Raw genomic sequence first — 20,422 nt, 5'->3', positions numbered from 1 at the left:
ACATGTCTGTATGTGTGTATGATTGATTACTGATCTCAAATTCTGTTATCACCTAGAAGCTGGAATAAACGAAAATCTCATTCATCGTGGAAGTCCATTTTTACACGGCAACCACGACAATCGAACAGCAATCAGGACATCAAGGAGTATAGTAATCCTACCACGCCTACCAACAAAGATCCACCAGTTATAGTGACAAACGGACGAGCGTTGAACGAGGAACGATCCGTCAAGCCAGACCAGAATGGCGCCATGAAGGAAAGCAACAGCGGTGTAATGCAGGAAAAGATGACGAAGAGTAAGATTATTTTGTCGATTACCATTCGAGTCCACGCATTCATATCATATTTCCGATTCCAGGTGTGGACATATTTGATGGGAAATCGCTCACGATCGATTCGTGCGCCCGGTCCAATTCGGTTGATAGCTTACGGACCACCGGCCACAGTCGATCGGTTTCCCACGATTCGTATTTCGATTTACTGCAGTCGCCGCTGAGAGGTGGCGTGGTAACCTGTCCTAGTCGCGAACTTTCTGAACTGGGGCTAAACTTTGACCGCGAGGAGCCTGAAATGAGAATTTTCTCCGAGAGCGAAAGTTTAGTGAGTAGTCCGAAGGTGGCCAAAGAGGTTAGTAATTCGTTGATTAGTTGTTGAAAACCAGAAGTGTCACAATGCTGAATATGATCGTGTTGTAGATTGATCGTGTTAATATCTGGATTGATATACTACTAGATATCTAATAAGCTTTCTATATGATTAATTACCATTGCTTTATTGTAGTCTACGCGGCGTACACTCCGAGCCAGACCGGAAGAATACACCAGTGGAGGCAATAGTGTGAATCCTAGTCCCAAGAAGCAGCCTCGATTGAATATCCAGAGCCCTCAAGACGCCAGCAAGCCCCAATGGATGATGGCATCAGCGGAGACGGGCTCACTTAACCCGGACGAAAGCCTTTGCAAGCGATACAAGCTAGAGGATCAATTGAGTGACATTCAGTATATCGATTGTAATACTCCGGAACACAACATTTCTAGCGGAGGGTCGTCGTTAAATAGTAACACGATATTTACAAGTGCTCAAGTTCACAAGCCGCCACTACAGGAGGACTCCGATGACGAACATGAATTAATTGGAATCAGGAACTCATATCCAGGACCTCAGTACAGTTATGTCAAGTACGATTCCCCCATAAAGGAGACCCGGTTTAGCTACCCGGGAATGTGTGCCAAAAACAAGGAAAGCAGTAGTGCTTTGAAAGAGCAGGAAATGAACGTGGATGATCAACATCAAACGCATTTGCAAAAGAATGGATCTTCACTGTATGAAAGGTATTTGAACATAGGAACTAAAGGATTTTTAGACATCTAGAGCTTAGAGTTCCCTTTTCGATGGAAAATTATGATGGTTTACTTTCTTTTTTCTAAATTAGATCAGCCTTTCCCCATCACATGCATGAGGCTTGTCGCCCCACGTTAAATCTACATTTTTAATTAACTCAAACCAAATCTTTCCTGAGTTATAGACATCCTTTGAAGCGATTGGATTGATGTGATGCTTCAAACGATGGCGAATGACTCCAAAAGTATTGTTCATTCTTTTTATCACTTGTTCAATTCTTCCCCTATCTCCCATCGCAGTTTCATACTGTCCAGCCAAGCCTCATCAAAGCCCCCAAAGTATCCAGGTCGTTATAGCTACTACCAGACCGGAAGTGGCATCTCGGGAAATAATGATGAGGGAAGGGATGATGAACTGCAGGTCGTCCCCAGGAGCTGTTCGGAGAATGTGATAAGAAAAAGTGACACCCAAAAAAGTAAGCTGAGTGTGATGACCCCGCAGTCACCGGTACAAAGTCCATGTTACTCGTTGCTGGTAGGCTCGACGACGAGTTCTGATAATAGTAGCAATATGACAACTCCGGTGTACGAAATGGACGTGGCGGCCGTTATTGGCCAGCAGCAACAGCAGCCATTAGAGAAAACCAAAGATGAAACTGAACCGAGAGATATTAAAGCCTTGAAGCGCGAGCTTTCGCTAGACCTTAGCGAAGTCAGCGCCAAAGCTGCCACGGGAAAACAGTTGGCCACGAAGAAAAATTCCTCCCCGAATACTCCTTCTAATTTTGCATCAGATAATACGACCAATACGACAACGACTACCACTAGTCAATCGATGACGCCAAGCGAGTTTTGCTATCATAATCTTAACCCAGAGTTATCTCCCGGGGAACTCGCAACTTTTGCACAGAAAGTTGCTCCAGGCAACAAGCCCGGAACTCCTATAAAGGCCACGATCAATATTACGTACAACGTAAGGTCACCTGTTCGAAAAGAGCAAGACGAGAGTATCTTTCGATCGTCACCGATAAACTCGTGCGGTTCGCTCACTCCAACATCTCTGAAATATCTGGAACAAGGCGATGAACCGTTGAAAGCATCAGAATGCGATCTGTTAGAAGAGGAAGAGTATCAACGGGAGCGACGAAGCATTTATGAAAACGTTCTCGTTACCCCAATGGAGCCGCAGCCAGTGAAAGATACTAAGAGACTCTTGGAGACTAATTTCGACGAAACAATGGTATACGAGCAGGTCAAATTCTATAAAAATGCTGTGTCACAAGTGAATGAAATGTTAGGAGGGGAACCTGAGGGGAACCAGAATGTGGTCCCGGGTGAGTTAACGCCTTCCAATCTGGTAGATCTCTCGATCAGTGAATATGAAGCAAAAGTACCTGAAGCAGACTCAATGGAGAAAAAATCAAAAGTCAAGCTAAAAATCAAAGAGGATGAAGATGAAGAAGAAGACGAGGAAGAGAATACAGATGGTATCAATAACAATAAACGTGATTCTCGAGTTGGTACCGATTCTTCACATTCTGAAATCAAAGAGAAAGTAGATTTTGTTATGACTAGCAAAAGCGAAGAGGAAAGCGATGATGTTCCCATGTCTGACGTAAACGATGATAGTTTAGAGTTCGACAACACGGATGTGTCTTTGTATGAAAATGTAGAACTGCGGAAAAAACCTTTTGCCCCGGTTTATGAGAATATGATTCCAGGTCCGATTGGATTGGTAACATCGACGCTCAAATCCACAACCGATGATGATTTTTCTTCTTTTTGTGCAGATCGTAGTGACATGGACAATGAAATGGAATATCGTATCGAAATTCCTCCCAAGATTGAAATCAAACCCATCACGAACAATATTAGCGTGAAACAGTTAGCGACGAAGTTTGAAACTAGTCCCGTTGATGTAAATCCACCATTTGACTTTCACCATCAGTCGAAACTGAATAACAATCGAGGGAGTGCTGGTCCCGTTGTAACAATTCGTAACAAATCCGCAAAAGACTATCAAAATCTAACAAATATTACACGAAGCTTAGATGAAAACGCGTTCGTTCGGGAATTTGGCAGTGCACGTAAGTTAGAAAGCTTCAACAAAAGCATCCAACAAATCCCTGAAATTGATAATATCCTCAACGAGAACAATCCGAATCGACGCAAGTCATTAGATTTCACTAGACCAAAGAGCCTAAATCCACCGAAGAAACTTCCCACCCTTGTAGGAGAAGGCATTGAAAATCTCAAGGACCATGTCCATACACCACACGACTGCTGCCGTCAGCAACAACACCAACAGCAAAAATCCTCACCGCCGTCGGATCTCAAACTGGATCTATCCACCAAAATCGAGGACACCAAAGAAGCCCGAGCGTATAATGTCCGAATCACACCAACCACCGAGAACCGAATCTCACTTGTCCAGTACAACTACGACAACCGACTCAATCGGAAAGACAATCCACAGCAGCAGCAGGAGGAAGACCGCAACAGTATAACGAGCATCTCCAGTCTCAAAATGTTGGGCAGCTGCAAATTGGACCGCAGTCGGATCGAGAAAATCAAAGAAGAACGTCGCCACCAACTCAGCGAAAAATACCGGTCGGAATCCTTCAAAGGCGAACGGGGCGACTACGCAAAACTGAAATCTAAGTCCAAATCGGAGCTGCGGGATCTGCAAGATACCGACTCAATCGATCCTGGCAAAAAGTACGATTCGTTACGATTCCGCTCCAAATCCCGCGTCGAACTATCTGATCAGCCGTACAACCTCGATCATAACTTATCGACGGCCGTTTCGTTGAACACGGTGATGGCTTCGTCGATGATGATTCCCGCGGGTCGAACGCGACGCATAAGCGACGAAAAAAATCAGAACGATTGTATCGCAAGTTCATCTCCGCCCCGCAGCACCGTCAGCAGTAACATTCCACCCGATGCCAGCATATCGCAGGTTTGTGATAGTAAGTTTGAGTTGAAAACTCGCCAGAAATTCGACAAACGGGGCAGCACCAGTAGCATGACGGAGTATCCGCTGGCATCGGTTACGGCCGGTCGGGAACGCGACAGTTTTAACGGTGGATCGAATAAGAGTTTCGCCAGGAATGGTTCCAGTGGAACGCAGTGAGTATTTTCTGTTCTCCGTGTATCCTTAGTAGGTGTTCCCTGGTAGATGATTGTATTTTTTTATCCCACTTGAACAATAGAAAGTAGCACCGTAAAGGTATATATTGGCACTTTTTAAATAACATCACACTCAATTGTTTCGAACTAAGCTCAGCAAATCACACAAAACACATGCACGCTTCTTATACGTTGCTGATAAAGTTAATTATTTCAAGCTCTTGCTTGTATGAGTCGTAAGTTCTCTTGGTATTTTCGAAAAAAAAAGTGTCTAATGGCAGGTTTGTTTGCATTTGAGCAATTGGGCGTAACATTATTTTGTATATATGATTATTTTTTCATTAATTCCATAAAATGGTAATGTTTTTTCTCAAAATTGTTCTCCAAAAATAAAACCCTTAAAAATTTTTTAAGAAAACTAAAATCCTTAGAATTAATTCGGCCTTATGTGAATTCGAACCTTTTGTATATTCGGACCGTCTGTGCTTTCAACCTATACTGTTAGTCGACCTTTTGTTGTGGACCCAAAACTTTACTCAATGGGCAATACGAAAACTATCATAAAATCCTTGATGCTTTCAAATGAGAGGGTCAAACGCAAGGGGTGTCAGTGACAAAAACTATGGTTCCAATGTTTTGTTCGATGTTAATTGTATAATAGTTAAAAAATCGAGTTTTGCAACGAGTTGCGCACGCTATTTTTTGCAATGACGAAAAATGAACTTTAATTTGATAAATCTGTACCAAAATTGTACAGTCTAATTTACTCCACATGATCATTCATGCCAATAAATTATGTTGCGACAGAGAACATTCAGTTTCCATGTTACCGTGCCACATTGCATAGTTCGATAAGCCGTGAAGCGATAGTTGTACTTGCCTTTGGAAATTTTTGATGTCATGTCTATCAAACTATTAAATTTATTACGGGTCGCATAAAATACACTATTTGAGCACTAACCCAAGGTAATTCAGCAAAATGTAGTCATGTAACTACTGTTCTGATGTTGGTTTTTCATTATAGCACCCAAATAAGTGTTATAATGAATATTATGCAACTCATTTGATGTAACCATATGCCATTGGATGGTAGCAACGCCAGCTTAAGAACAGGTCTTTGATACGTAGTTTGCCCTCATTGGAGAATCACGTTACGTACCAGCCCACTTCGATCGGGATAAACTGCTATGATCCGGGCGAGCTCCCAATATGCTGGAGGAGCATTGTCATTCTTCACCAGCACCAAGTCAGCTACCTTCAGGTTAGGCCGAATATGTTGCTTGTGGAAAAAAAGTTTTTTTTTAATTCAATTTTGATTCAATACAAACACGTGTGCACAATATTTAGTTATAGAAGATCTATTAACTGTGATGCATTTTCTACCTGCATTTCAACCAGTTTTGTGTTAAAACCTTATTTATAAAATTTGTTGTCTTTATTGGCGAGACTTTCAGCCCTAGGCTGGCTCGTCTCGATTATAAACTTTAAATTTTATAATAATGTTGGCTATGCATCGAAAATTCACATTTTCAAGTGTATTATCATTTCAAAATCATTTTTTAATGCGGTTTCCACAGTGAGGCATATATATGGAGCATTCTCTATAAAAGATCATATAATTTTGACATGATGAAAATGGTCAATAAGCTCAGACTAAGGGTGGCCCATATTGCCACGTATGTTCCACCCCTCCCGTCCTACTTTAGTCACGCTTGGTCGATAACTAAGAAACTTAGCCTAAATGCAAACATTTCTTCGTCTATTTAGGCTGTATGTGTGGATGTGAGCGTGTATGTCTGTACAAAAAATGGTGTGCCCACATGGGTCTCAGTTGTGCACTGTTGGTTACTATCAACTCCCCCAAATCTAACATATTGTGCTCCCATAGGTACAAATTTGCTATAGGGTCGGTGTACCAATTGTCGCCATACATAAGAGAAACTATTTTTTAAAAAATAAGTAAAGGGCATGTGGGTGGACTTTATATATCAAGCGAAAGGTTTTACTTCCTGCTCCTTAGAACAGCTGTGAAAACCACAATAAAATTTGTTATTATGCTCAAAATTGTTTAATCCATAATAGGAACGCATGCACCAGTTGTGGCACTATTCTTAATTTTGGTTCCTTATTTGGCAAATCCCATTGTTTTCTTATGGGACTGGCCAAATAGGGACCACTAGTGCCATAACTGGTGCAAAGGACGTTAAAAATTAGGCAAAATCATTTTTTACAATTATGCTTTGCTTGTTTTGGAGGAAATCAAAGGTGTTATCGTATCATATGAATATGCTTTATCGATATGAACTTGGTTCGCGGTGATTTGATTGGTCATTTGGCATATAAAGCACTAGTGCGACAACTGGTGCTATAGCCACAACTGGTACACCTAGCCTACCAGTTCCGCATTGGAAGTATTTTTAGTTCCTTTAAAATCTCATTTTTACATCACATGAAAAAAAAAGTTTATTTTGGTATAATTGGGTCGTATGTTCATATTGCCCCAGTTCTATACCAACGTGAATCGGGGGCTACCCCAAATGGCATAATTCCATTTGGCATAATGCCGTTTGGCATAAGTCCGTTTGGCATAATGCCATTTGGCATAACGAGTTGAATAGCCACGGGCCATTTGGCATAAAGTCCATTTGGCATAACGACCGTTTGGCATAATAAAGAAAAATAGTCGTAATGATTTTAGGGCCGTTTGGCATAACGACCATTTGGCATAATGACCATTTGGCATACAAATTAAAAGAATTATAAAAACTCTAGGAAGAAGCTCAATTTACATCTGTATTATTGCCTTTTTCTGGGCATATGCGTATTTTAAGGAGTGATTTACTTTTTCTCCTAACGGGTGGCAACCAAAAAATGGGATCAAAAAAATGGCTCGGGATAAAAATACAAAGAGGTACAGTTTAATCTGATATATGTTATACAAAGAGTTGTCCTTAGTCTTCAAACTTAGACTAATGAAAATTGGCATATGTTCCATGGTTCGCCGTGCTGCTTCTGATCCTGCTTATGAGTTGCTTCGTAGCTTTGGCATTACAATCACCTTTGTATACAATAGAGCTGAGTAGGCCGAATAATACTTTGGCAGTTTTCACAACATTTTCACGTTTAAAATGTTCGACCGTGTACTTTTCCCATGATCTTTGTTCGCTTGAAAAATTTACAAAGCGCGCCGCAGTATTTTTTGTTTCTACGGCATGTTGTGAGCAGTGTTGGAGTGAAAGTGTGTGTGTGACAATTCTTAAAGTCATATTTCTTTTGCCTTATTTCGGGTAAATGCGTACTTTGAAAGAAAGAGTCATCTACTCTTTTGCTTCATCCCGGGCAAATGCGTACTTTGAAAGAAGGAGTCATCTTCTTTTATGCGGGGAAATGCATACTTTTGAAGAAGAAGTCATCTACTCTTTTGCCTTATTCCGGGAAAATGCGTACTTAAAAAAAATGAGTCATCTACTCATTTGCCTAATTTCGGGCAAATGAGTACTTTTAAAGAAGGAGTCATCTTCTTTTTTGCTTCATCCCGGGCAAATGCATACTTTTAAAAAAGGAGTCATCTACTCTTTTACATTATTCCGGGCGAATGCGTACTTTTAAAGGAGGAGTCATCTACCCTTTTGCTTCATCCCGGGCAAATGCATACTTTTAAAGAAGGAGTTATCTTTTTTTTGCTTCATCCCTGGCAAATGCATACTCGCAATCGTAAACAATGCCTTTTCCTGCAAATTTCTCAACAACTAGGACCGCTCCCAGCTAACAATCACTTGGAACTGGAACTTGGCGCCTTCTATCAAACATAAGTGGAAAACATCGCCAAAAGTCTTTAATCTTCCTGAAATCAACAGAAGAAGTCAATGTTTACGTTTGCGACGTTCGCCCTTATGAAACAACAATGTCGATATATTCCTACGATTAACCTTTTTTGTGCCAAATGGTAGTTTTGTTAAACGGTCCGTTGTATTTAATTCTTTTTTCGAGGATTATGCCAAATGGTCATTATGCCAAACGGTCGTTATGCCAAATGGCCTCGAGGTACCCAACAAATTATGCCAAATGGTCGTTATGCCAAATGACCTTTAGACATTTAAATCGTTATGCCAAATGGCATTATGCCAAACGGCATTATGCTAAATGGCATTATGCCATATGGGCTTCCCCCCGTGAATCGCATATTCTTCTTCTTCTTTTTCATCATTGGCATTTCATCCCCCACTGAGACATTGCCGCCTCGCAGGGTGTTCATTAAGCACTTGCACAGTTATTAACTGCGAGTAGGGTGGCCATATGATTTTTTTTTCCAAAGGAGGACAATTCCTTCAAATCGTGCCAAAAAGGAGGACATTGGACGTTGAAAAAGGAGGACAAAATAAACCAAACCCAAAATTCCCCGAATTTGATATTAAATTGACCGATTTTTCGAGACGTCGAGTCTCGTTTATTTAAAGGCTCACTCGCCGAGTTCAGCTTTACAGAGCCACTATCTTGCTTATTATCTATACAATAATAATTTTTCTAAACGATAATTTTTCTTCGATAACGTTTTTTCGATGAATTTCCGATATTTTTTTCTTGACCTGTATTCTGGGAACACTGGTCGGAGCATACTCTTTTTATTTCACTCTCTTTTTGCCTGGATCGCCGTCGTTTATTTGTCACTTCATTGAAATCGGATGATGTGTTCGATGTATTGTCCTCGATGTCTGTCCAGTCGCTATCGTTGTGTTGTTTACATTCTTCAGCAGCAGATCGTCTGGTTACGGAAGATGGTATCTGTTTTTCCTTGTCCATTGGCGGGAAGTCGGTTTGGCTAAACAACTCGGTTGGAATTGGGAGCGGGGCTGTTGGAGTTCCTGTTTCTTCGCATGTTGAAGTTATTGTTTGCTGACATTTCACCCCCGGATGGGCTGGTTTTGCGCATTGACGGCAAAATTTGGGCTGGGAAGGGTACGTTACCATCGACGTTTCGTTGTCTATTGTGATGAAAGATGGTATGTGACGCAACAAGTTCATCCTTAGTACTCGTACACCGTTCGCAATACCGGGAAAATAGTGCTTCCATGTTTCGCTTCTCATAGAAATAACTTCTCCAAATTTTAGCATGTAATCTGCTATGGAGGAATCACTCATCGCTGGAGGGAGGTCATGCACCCGAACGGTGACCGCCTCACAGTCCACATAAACAGGAATGCGAAATTCTTTTTCTGCACATACCATGATTCTCTTCCAGTTGTGTTCCAACTGATAGCGAGAGGCAACTTCTTATTTATAGTGACCAATTTATAGTGACCAATATTTATAGTGAGATCTTCAACCGTCTAAGACGAATTAAGTATTCTCCATTTAATTCCACCAGTTAATTTTCGTTATCTTTGCAGATACGTATTTCGACCACAACTGTGTGGTCGTCTTCAGTGTCTCGTACTTGACTCGACTTTGAGTGAGTGAGTTATACTACAGCTTTTAGTTGAAAACGTAATAATTGGAAAAGTTGATTTTGTTTAGCTTCTGATGTCGCAATTAGATCGTGAGTAGTGCGCATTATTGGCACAACCATGCGTCATGAAGCGCACAAAGTAAACGTTAATCAGGGTGTCTACTCATCTGCAAAAACAAAATTCCCTGATTTTTCCAGGTTTTTTCCAGGTGTTTTACATTAATTTCCAGGTAAAAACAAACTTGCCATATATAGATTTTAGCAGCAAAATAATCGATTCAAACAAGTAAATATTGCGAAAAACAATTTCAAAAAAAATTGGTTGCCTCACAAGAACAATGTTGTAAATTACTTAAGAAATTCTTCCAGGAATTCCTTCGCAAGTTCACCCAGAAATTACTTCAGCCATTCAATCAAAAAATCCTTCAGGAATCGCATAGGAAATTCCTCCAGGGATCCTTTGAAAATTTCTTCATGAATTCCATCGGAAAATCCACCGGAAATGATTACAGAAATTCCTTCAAAGAGGGAACTTTAAGAATTGCATCAAAATTGCAATTTCCCTTAGAACTTCCTCCAGGATTACATTTGAAAATTTCTTTGCAAAAACTTTAGAAAACATCTCAAGGAATGGTTCCGGAAATTGCTTTAGAGATTCATTTGGCGATTCCTTTGATTTTTTTTAAATCCTTCTTTGGAAATTTGGTTAAAAATTCTTTCGGAAATTTCTTTGAATTTTATTTCAGCTATTTTTTTAAAAAGGAACTTAAGAAATCCTCTTAAGGAATTGTTCTGGAAATATGTTTGGGAATATGTCAGGAAATCGTTCAGAACTTCTTGCGAAAACTCCTTCAGGAAATGAGTCGATGCAAAAATATGAGATTGCGGTTATCCATGACGTTAGGCATAAGGACATTAGGCGTAATACTACCTTTTTATGTCGTGGGCTGTTTTTTTGGGCATTTTATGCTTAACATCCTTTATGCCTAACGTACTCATGCCTAACGTCCTTATACCTGACACGGGGTATACCCGAGATTACTATTGTTGCTCTTGTTCGCGTGACCAACATCTAGTTTGTTTAGACCTAGCAGCCAAGGTACCGGTACTATAAGTGTCAAGCAGTCAATTCATAGCCTATTCAGATAACGCCATTTGTGATCATAAATATCAGAGTGCGTGATCTATCTTGTTTCGGACAGCAGAACGATCGCGCGGTCGGCCGAATTATTGTGTTCTGCATTGCGCGGCCGGTAATAAAATTAATCAGTTCAGTGCGTGATCTCCCATGTTGCGGACAGCAGAACGATCGCGTGGTCGGCCGAATTATTGTGTTCTGCATTGCGCGGCCGGTAATAAAATTAATCAGTTCAGTGCGTGATCTATCTTGTTTCGGACAGCAGAACGATCGTTTCGGACAGCAGAACGATCGCGTGGTCGGCCGAATTATTGTGTTCTGCATTGCGCAGCCGGTAATAAAATTAAACAGTTCAGTGCGTGATCTCTCTTGTTTCGAAGCGGGCTTGGTAGTCATATGGCTACTGCTTCTGCCTCATACGCAGGAGGTCGTGTTTTTAATCCCAGGTCCGTTACATTCTCCTACTTTGTATCTTTCTGTTTATTTCTCATGTTCTAGCAATCGCTAGAACTGGAAATGGACTTCCATACCGTTTCCATTACTATTCCTATACCTTCAACTTGAGTATTCTAACAATAATCTGCTAGAATTGGAAATGAACTATAGAGCTCGTTTCCTACATCCAACTAGAAATTCCATCAGCTACCTTCTCCTATCTATCACATTGGCAGCTCGTTAACCAAGACGTACCTCTGCCTCTCCAACCTAACCCAGAAACTCCAACAAATTCCGCATGAACTCGTGGCAAGTGCAGAGGTATATTCGGCTTGCAGTGGGCGAGTGATTGCATCATCATTTCCTCCCTCTTCCCAACATTGACTTGCATTCTGACGTGGCAGGCGCCAGTGTGACCTAACAAATGAGATCACCAGTACTTGTACATTGAAGATGTGTGCTAGTCCCAAGCAAACATCTGTTGGTTCCCTGTGCAAGAACAGCTGATCTGGTCATAATGGAGTAGCAACTACGAGCAGTCAATCAAGCTCAAGCTCAAGCTCAAGCTATTCAGATAACGCCAATTGTGATCATAAATATCATGATAAAAATCAACCTGATGCCATCCCTATACATTCAATTCTCTTTCTCCAATTTAACACGATATTTATTACGATAAATAATGTAATTGTAATCTGAGTAGGTTATTAAGCATTACAGCGCTACTAGCGTTCTATTACTTATGGCCTTACAGTAAAAACAAAAGATATTTTAGTTCAGAAAAAATATTTTAAGCTCTTTTTAGTGGAATGTATTCAACCGTCTAATACGAGTTAAGTAACCTCCATTTAATTCCACCAATTATTTCGATATCTTTGCAGATACGTATTTCGAGTAGGTCGAGTCAAGTACAAGACACTGAAGACGACCACACAGTTGTGGTCGAAATACGTATCTGCAAGGATATTGAAATAATTGGTGGAATTAAATGGAGGTTACTTAACTCGTCTTAGACGGTTGCTATTTTAGTTAAAAGATAAAGATTGTCGCTTCGGTTCCCTTTGTTCTGCTGTCCAAAACATGTGTGGTACCTTCTGTCAAATCGTATGTATTCCTTTATTGACATTTAGATCCCCTATCCTCGCCAGCAAAAGATGTCCCGGACAGCGACAATGTTTATCTTGTAACTAAAATATCATTTGTAAAAACCTTCGGAAAATGCTTCGGGTATTCTTTTAAAATTCCTTGGGTTTTTTAGGAACTCATGCAGATGTATCTTGAGGAAAACTTTAGAAAACACCTGGAGGAGTTTTTCCAGATATTTTGCTTTTAAGAATTCTTTGGAAATTTGTCGAGAATACCTTTAGAAACTCCTTTGACAAATCCATTCGGGATTCATTCGGCTTTTCTTTCAAGAATTCCTTTAGCAAAAATACTTCACCAATCACTTCAGGTGATTTCTTTGAAAAATCCTCAGAAAATTCCTTGGAAAACTGATCCCGAAATTCATTCGAATGTTCCTCCAGGATTTGCTTTTTTGAAAAATCCTAACAAATTTAGTATGTTTTAATAGATTTCAAAAGAATTTCCGAAAGAATACTCAAAAGAATTTACAAAGCAATCCCTAATTGATTTCCCGAATAAATTCTTGGATTTCACCAAGAATAGCTTCGGAAATTCTCAAGGAATTCTTTCAAGATGGCAAAACGTTTTTTGCGAAACAACAGTCCATTCATGTTCACTGCATTTTAGATAGATTTGATTGGTATATTTATTCAAAAAATTGTAAGGATTTGTTTCATCTTTTGAGAGAATTTCACTCATGATCACCGGGTATTGAAATTTCCCTGATTATGTCAGGAATTCCCTGATAATTCCAGGTTTTTTTCAGGTGGGGAGAAATTCCCTGATAATTCCAGGTTTTCCAGGTTTTTCCAGGTAGTAGACACCCTGTTAATTTTTTAGTATTCCAAGTTCTCTTGGTTGGGAGATTGTTATTCTTTGTGAGGGGGTTCCCTTCTCCGACCAACACTTTTGTGTTATTCGGCCTTATGGGTTTTCGGCCTTTTGTGGAATGCTAGAACATTTTCGGCCTTTTGTACTGATCCCGTTTTGCATCATATTGTCTTGTAAAAACGTAAACATTCAAAATTTGCGCACATACTATTGCAAAATAAATCAGTATTGGGGTAATTTGACACAAATTTGACATAAATTCTCGAGCAACATATGATTAGGGCCGAAAAACCAACAATGATGAACCGAGAAAAATGGGGTTCAAGTTTTCTATGACTAATTCAATTCATTTATTGAAGTAGAAACACATTTCATTGCCAAAACCATGTCATTGCTATACGTAAATGGTTACATTATAACAGCAGATTAGGATTAATTGAAAAACCGTTCGGAATCGACAAAATTTCAACTAAAACAAAAATCACGCCGTTTACTCGCATTACCGGCAACACGTCTGGTTTTTAAGTCGTTTGCTCAAAGCTAATAACATAATCGGATTTGTTTAGATTTGTTAGCCAGAGAAGTTCTGCTATGCGACATATCGAAAACCTAGTAAGAATATACATTTTAAAATAACTTGAAGCTAGTTTTCCTAAATAAACAATACTAAGTGAACGGCCTAAAAACCAAAGCAAGCATTCCGCATGGTAGTTAAGGGCGCCAACAAAGGACTTAAAAACCACTAAGGTGCAATTGGTTCATAAGACGTTCACTAAAAATAGCAATAAATGTGTTTCTTAAGAGATATCAAGTACGGAGTTTTACCTAGGATGAAGAATCATTTACGAAGCAATCGTTTATACCAGAAAATCAAAAATCATGGTTTTGGTTTATAAGCCGTAATCATATGTTACGCGAGAATTTATCCCCCAAAAAAGAACGAACAGGCAAATCTGTCAAAATCCATAGTAAAAAAAATTGGATGTCGGTGCTCTGGTAAATTCAGTTTGAATAAAACAAAAAATTTACAAAAATCCGCAACACGGTCATGCTTCCAAAGTCGAAACTTGTATACAAGTATCGCTTGAAAGTTTTAGTACATATACTATTTTCCTTGGTGCACGCTTAGCCTCGTTCACTAACAATATGGTTGAATGTAGATTTTTTTATAGCTGATCACATTTTTCTGATCTCCAACAATATGTTTATATTTGAGTGATTCGTGAATTTCATATAAATTAAAATATGAATTAAAAATATTTCCTGTCCCTCTAATTGCTTAAAATAAGATTTTGGATCAGTTTTCACTGCAGATTTTGAAGGTGTTATGATAAACACTAAGCGAACTGGACTATCGAAATTCATAACTGGCGCCTTATGAGTATTATACCTATATCTAAAGACACTATAAACAAAGACGGGAAATGTTCCAATTGGAATTCCAAATTTACTGTCAGTGCTATTCCAATCGAGCAGAAGACCTGTCATTCCAAAAAATCACGCAGAACATTTGGTAAGGGCTAATTTAACTTCCGCAAATAAACATGTTTAAATTATTGTTGTAATATTTTTGGATCAATGTAGCTAATAAACCCCTACAAATGGTAGAAAATTACTCTCAACTTATTTATATTGTATTTGCTATCTGATTTGCGTGGGTATAAGCGTTACTAATCATTTTCTTTAATTAGGAAAATCACTTACACCAATTTGAAAACTTTATGCGATATGAGCAGTGTTGCGCATTCAGGGTTGCCTGTCTAATTATTTGCTCAGGGATCAGATTTCGCGTCTTTGTATATAGTGTCTTTACCTATATCAAACAAATTGACGGGGACTCCAGCAGTTAGCTGTCAGAGTCTAAATTCATATTGACGTAGAATTACGTCTTTCGGTAAGACAGGGGGGTCATTCCAAAGTTTCAAATTTACGATGCCGTTAACGGATTCAGGAGATTTTGGTATTACACCCAGGTTTTTTTTTACATGGTTGGTTTTGGTCGTTAAAGACCTTCAGCGTCAATGAAACAATGAGTTAACCCCACGAAAAATTCACAAAAAATCAAAGAAAATTCAGGTGGTATTTAAGAAGCTTTGAAAGTTTGGGTTAACCGAGAAATTAATGAATTCCAACCGTGTAAAAAAAACTGGGTGTAATCGATCAGTAAACTCTCTAAGATTTCATACAACTATTGTAAACAACTGATTCAATACATTTTATAGCATTTTATTTGACGTTGTTTCCTCGAAACTAGCTTAACAGGAAGTGACGACTGGCGAGAGTTGACTCTGTGCAAAGGCAATAGTGGTTGAAGTGAAATTGGAGGGATAGGGCTACTACTACTACTAAGGTACATACTGTTGAGGGGTAAGCCAATTCATTTTTTTTATCTTCTACAGCTCGGCCATCCTACAAAACACTCGCCAGTCCCTAAACCCTACATCTGATTACATTACATATTTATCATTGCGATCTGAACAGTAGGAAATACAAAATATCTAATATGCCTCGTCGTTTTCCTAAAACAAATAGAAAATGTAAGTTTACTCATCATGGTCACTAGATTCGCTTTCAGATTCATCATTGGATACTTCTGGTGTTTGCCGCTTATAAAGGCGCATATTCTGTGGGTCGAATATTCCCTCAAACCGTTTCCCAGAAACCTGATAGCCTTCAATGTCGGAAATTACGTAACGGTTGTTGTCCAATACTTTATTCACCTGATAGGGGCCTTTGAAACGAGGCCTCAACTTTTTATTTTCACCGACAACCGGGACACTACGTATCACTACCAGATCACCTTTCTTGAAAATGGTTTTCAAACACCCATCGTCATGTTTCCGCTTGTTATAATCCTGAATCTTACGTATATTTTCAGCTGCTTCATCTCGAGAATGCTCTATATCCTCACGCTCCGGAGACTCCAGAATGTCTTCGAAGTACTGCACAGCATCATTGTTAATCTTGCGCTGCTGCAAAACACCAAACAAAAGCTTCGACGGAACCGACCCTGTACCACGATTCAGCGTGTTATTTAGGCAATATTCAGCGTCAATTAATGCACTGTCCCAAGAACAACCAGAAGACTCAACTATCTTCGACAGTAGGGGCACTAGAGTGCGATTATACCTCTCCACTTGCCCGTTGGCTTGCGGACAAGCTGTCGCCGCAAGATTGTGGACGACTCCGTGCGTTTCAACAAAACTTTTGAAAGCTTGAGAAGTGAAACAAGTCCCCCTATCTGTGACCAATATTCTTGGAGTACTGTAATTGATGAAATAAGCCTTTAGATGCTTCATAACTTCGCAGGTGTTTGTCGTTTTAGTCGGATAAAGCTTAATAAATTTTGAGAAGCCATCAACCACTGCCAAGACATATTTATTTTTACCACGCGTGATTTCCAGTGGTCCCAGGTGATCGACATGAACCATCCAAAATGGTCGGTTACCCTTATCAATATTATGAAGCTCTCCGTCTGCCTTTCTAATTTTTGGGTTATACATAATGCAGGTAATGCACCTTTTGGTATGCGCCAGCACTTTTTCTGCCATTTTGGAAACCAGAAGGATCGCTTTATTAACTGTACGACCTTGTCTTTGCTGAAATGACCAAGGGAATCATGAAACCTGTATATCACCGATTCTTCCATCTCTTCCGGAATATATAAAAGAAGACGACCATGCTCTGATTTATACAACAAGTTATCGCGGACTTCATAACCAGTTAGTTCACCTTCCTCCACAGAGATTTTGAGGCGACACAACTTGTCATCCTTAATCTGGGCAACATACAGTGAATTTTCGAACACGCCTGTATTTTCTTCTACATCCACAGCATGCACATATACTCTAGATAACGCATCGACGTGTTGCATTCGATTTCCCGCACGGTGCACTATTTGCTTGTCGAACTCGGATAGAAAATCAGCCCATCTAGCAATCTTGCTGTTGGTGTCGCGTTTCTCCAAAGTATTTTTCAGTGCTTTGCAATCCGTCACAATCTCAAAACGAATTCCTATGAGATAATGTTTGAAACGCTGGAGAGAATACACAACCGCCAACGTTTCCAACTCAAATGAGTGCAATCTTCTTTCAGCAGGGTCAGTCCTGCGACTGAAAACATCACGGGATGAAACATTCCATCAGACTGCTGTCGTTGCATAAGAATTCCTCCAAATCCATGAGAAGATGCGTCGGTGTGTAACTGTGTTTCAGCTGATGGTGAATAAATGCTTAAAACAGGCCGAGATACTAACAATGACTTCAATGTTTCGAATGCTTCCAGATGTTGCGGGCCGAAATTATATTCTGCTTCCTTTTCAGCAAATCGTACAATGGACTGGCAATACTAGAAAATCCTTTAATGAACTTTCGGAAATAGCTAAGCAGACCCAAAAACCGATGCAAACTTTTAGCGTTATGAGGAATAGGCAAATTTCGAACGGCTTCTACGTGTCGATCGCAAGGACTAATTTGATTTGACCGAATATCGTAACCGAGAAATTCGACTTGTGTGACGAGAAATCTACATTTATCCAAATTCAACTTTATGCCGTTATCTTTCAAGACTGAGAAGACTTTTCGCAAGAGGTCAAGGTGTTCTTCAATAGTTTTCGAGAACAACATGAAATCATCCATAAAAACAACTAATTTTTCAGACTTGACGAACTCACTCAATACTTTGGCCACATAACGACAAAAAATTGACGGCGCATTAGTGTATCCGAAGGGAAGCTTATTAAACTCGTACTGTCCATTTTCAGTGACAAATGAAGTATATTTCTTAGAGTCTTCGGTTAGATGGACATGAAAGAACCCATTCTTCATGTCCATTGTGGAAAAAATACTTCATACCTTCCAATTTGGCAATTTGATCCTCAATCACCGGAAGCGGAAATCGATCGCGTTCAACCAACTTATTAAGCGCCTTGAAATTTACACACAAGCGATACCGACCATCTTTCTTCTTAACAAGAACAACCCTACTCGAATAAGGTGACTCACTTTCGCGTATCGTACCATCAGCTAACCAACCTTCCAAGATTTCATTCACAGCGTCCCTTTCGTATTTGCCAAATCTTTGAGGTGAAACATTGAAATACTTATCCTCTTTCAAACGGATCGATGCCATGTATTTAACGGCTTTGGTAGCATCTGGCTGTTTTAGTCGATAACATTTTTCGAAATCGGAATTAACTTGAACGACGTATCGCGTTGTTTCGTTGTTATCACCTACTGCTAACTGTAAATTGTTATCGTCAAGTACTGGGAAGCAGTCACCGAAGGCTTCATCGATCATATTAAAATCAAACTTACGACTTAATAATGTTGCTTCAGGTTTTTCAAAACGAATCACTGTTATGTTATTTTGCCTGAAAAGATCCTGATCCAGAATAGCGCTAACACCCATTGTATCGTCAGCAACAACCCAAAAAGAAACGTCAAACACCAGAACACCCTTTACGATTATTTTCGTGTCCATGCAACCTTCCACCTTCACTTTGGAATTATTGATGCCAGATAGATCTATCTTTGTTTGCCCTATTTTGTACTCTAATCTATTCATTGAAAGTTCAGATCGTTTGATTAAACTCACCGCACTGCCAGAATCAACCAGCAAGTTTAGCTGCTTCAGCCTTCGTCCGATGATTGCATCACATTTCAGCATCCCGTTCTCATCAGTGTCGATCCTCTCGTTGGGTACTGAATCCTGTGTAGACGTTTCCTCTTCCTTCGCTGTGATCATAGCAACCATGGGTTGCACCGGTTTTCCGTTGTTCAAAAGCTTGAAGCATTGCTCAACAGTGTGCCCCACCTTGGAACACGAAGTACATCGCGGACGTCGTTGTGGTTTCGGGCAGTTGATTGACTTGTGCCCTGAAGCATTGCAGTTGAAGCAGATCAACTCCGACGCAGCAACAATTGCACCAACTTTAACTACAGGTACAGATTGGCGCATCGGTTGGCGTGTTGCACCCAATGTTCCTGAATCCGTCTTTTTCAATCGAAGGTTCGACTCACACCACTTAATCCTTTTTAGCAAGCTGTCAACCGTGTTGTGTTCGTTTGAAGCAATCTGCTCATCCAACCTGTCCTGCGAAAGACCGCTGATCATCGACTTTATGATTCTTGCTCCCGATACGTCCCCTTTGCTGGCGATATTTTGAACACGGAAAACATAGTTTTCGTACGACTCTTGCGCTGTTTTCATCACCGCCATAAGCTCTGTGCACATCCGCTTCATCGTGGTAACTCGGGAAAGTCGTCAACAGCATAACTTTGAATCCCGTGAAGCCAAATATTTTTTCTTCTACCGCACTATACCAAAGCTTTGCAGGTCCCGCCAATCTTGTCGTTGCGTATAGTAGTGCGGCGTTGTCCGTCCACCCGTATAGCTTCTGATAGTGCTCTATCTTTCGAATCCAAATGGCTGCATCGTACGTTCCATCGAATTCACTAATTAGGGCTTTTACCTCTTCCGGATGCAGTGGCCGTGCAGCTCTCGCGTCCTGTGATGCTTGCGAAACCGTGTTCAGCGACATTATGTTTCCATGAGCGGTCACTGGTTCAATGTTTTTTTTCTCCTCCTGGCGCTCGCGTTCTAGTTTGATTTCTTCTTTTTCTTCTTCCAGCTCGTCTGTGGCGTTTCGTCGGCGTTTGATTTTCGGCATTCGTTCAAAATGGCGGCGCACCGGCCAAATCGTAATCTTGTTATTTTTTCGTTTCGCGTTCGTTTCTTCCGTATCGTTGTTCCGTATTCACTTTTGAACGGCCGCCGCGGATTACTGTTACGTTGGAAGACCGATTTTAATTGGACTAACTGAGTAATCCCACTTCTGATTTTCTATAGCATTTTATTTGACGTTGTTTCCTCGAAACTAGCTTAACAGGAAGTGACGACTGGCGAGAGTTGACTCTGTGCAAAGGCAATAGTGGTTGAAGTGAAATTGGAGGGATAGGGCTACTACTACTAC

The 20,422-nt window shown here is 40.2% G+C and overlaps 2 protein-coding genes across 7 annotated transcripts in view; one reads left to right on the top strand and one right to left on the bottom strand.

Moving 5' to 3' along the window:
• Window positions 1-20,422, top strand: part of LOC134213419 (GTPase-activating protein CdGAPr-like) — a 174,790-nt gene that overhangs the window by 151,407 nt on the left and 2,961 nt on the right. For 2 of the 6 annotated variants that reach the window (XM_062692461.1, XM_062692462.1), the window contains 5 exons: window positions 57-298; window positions 361-629; window positions 783-1,333; window positions 1,643-4,474; window positions 16,328-16,905. In XM_062692461.1, the coding sequence (XP_062548445.1) occupies window positions 57-298; window positions 361-629; window positions 783-1,333; window positions 1,643-4,474; window positions 16,328-16,487 (4,054 nt within the window). In that variant the 3' untranslated portion in view covers window positions 16,488-16,905. Of the gene's footprint in view, window positions 1-56; window positions 299-360; window positions 630-782; window positions 1,334-1,642; window positions 4,475-16,327; window positions 16,908-20,422 lie in introns of those variants that run through there. The other 4 variants (XM_062692464.1, XM_062692463.1, XM_062692466.1 and 1 more) reach the window with 4 other exon arrangements.
• Window positions 15,460-19,494, bottom strand: LOC134213421 (uncharacterized). The gene is made up of 2 exons (XM_062692467.1): window positions 19,045-19,494; window positions 15,460-15,968 (listed from the first exon to the last, which is right to left on the bottom strand). The coding sequence occupies exons 1-2, from the start codon at window positions 19,405-19,407 to the stop codon at window positions 15,948-15,950; spliced, it is 384 nt and encodes a 127-aa protein (XP_062548451.1). The 5' UTR covers window positions 19,408-19,494; the 3' UTR covers window positions 15,460-15,947.

This window comes from Armigeres subalbatus, chromosome 2, assembly GCF_024139115.2.
Source record: "Armigeres subalbatus isolate Guangzhou_Male chromosome 2, GZ_Asu_2, whole genome shotgun sequence".
NCBI lineage: Eukaryota > Metazoa > Arthropoda > Insecta > Diptera > Culicidae > Armigeres > Armigeres subalbatus.
The sequence above is the reverse complement of the archived record's forward strand: the minus strand, read 5'-3'. Positions and strand labels throughout refer to the sequence as shown.

Coding starts and splice junctions, on each gene's coding strand:
- LOC134213421 (XM_062692467.1), bottom strand. CDS start 19,407: ATGCGCCAATCTGTACCTGTAGTTAAAGTTGGTGCAATTGTTGCTGCG. Junction 15,969..19,044: donor TGGTTGATTCTGGCAGTGCG/GTGAGTTTAATC, acceptor TATTTGTTTTAG/GAAAACGACGAGGCATATTA.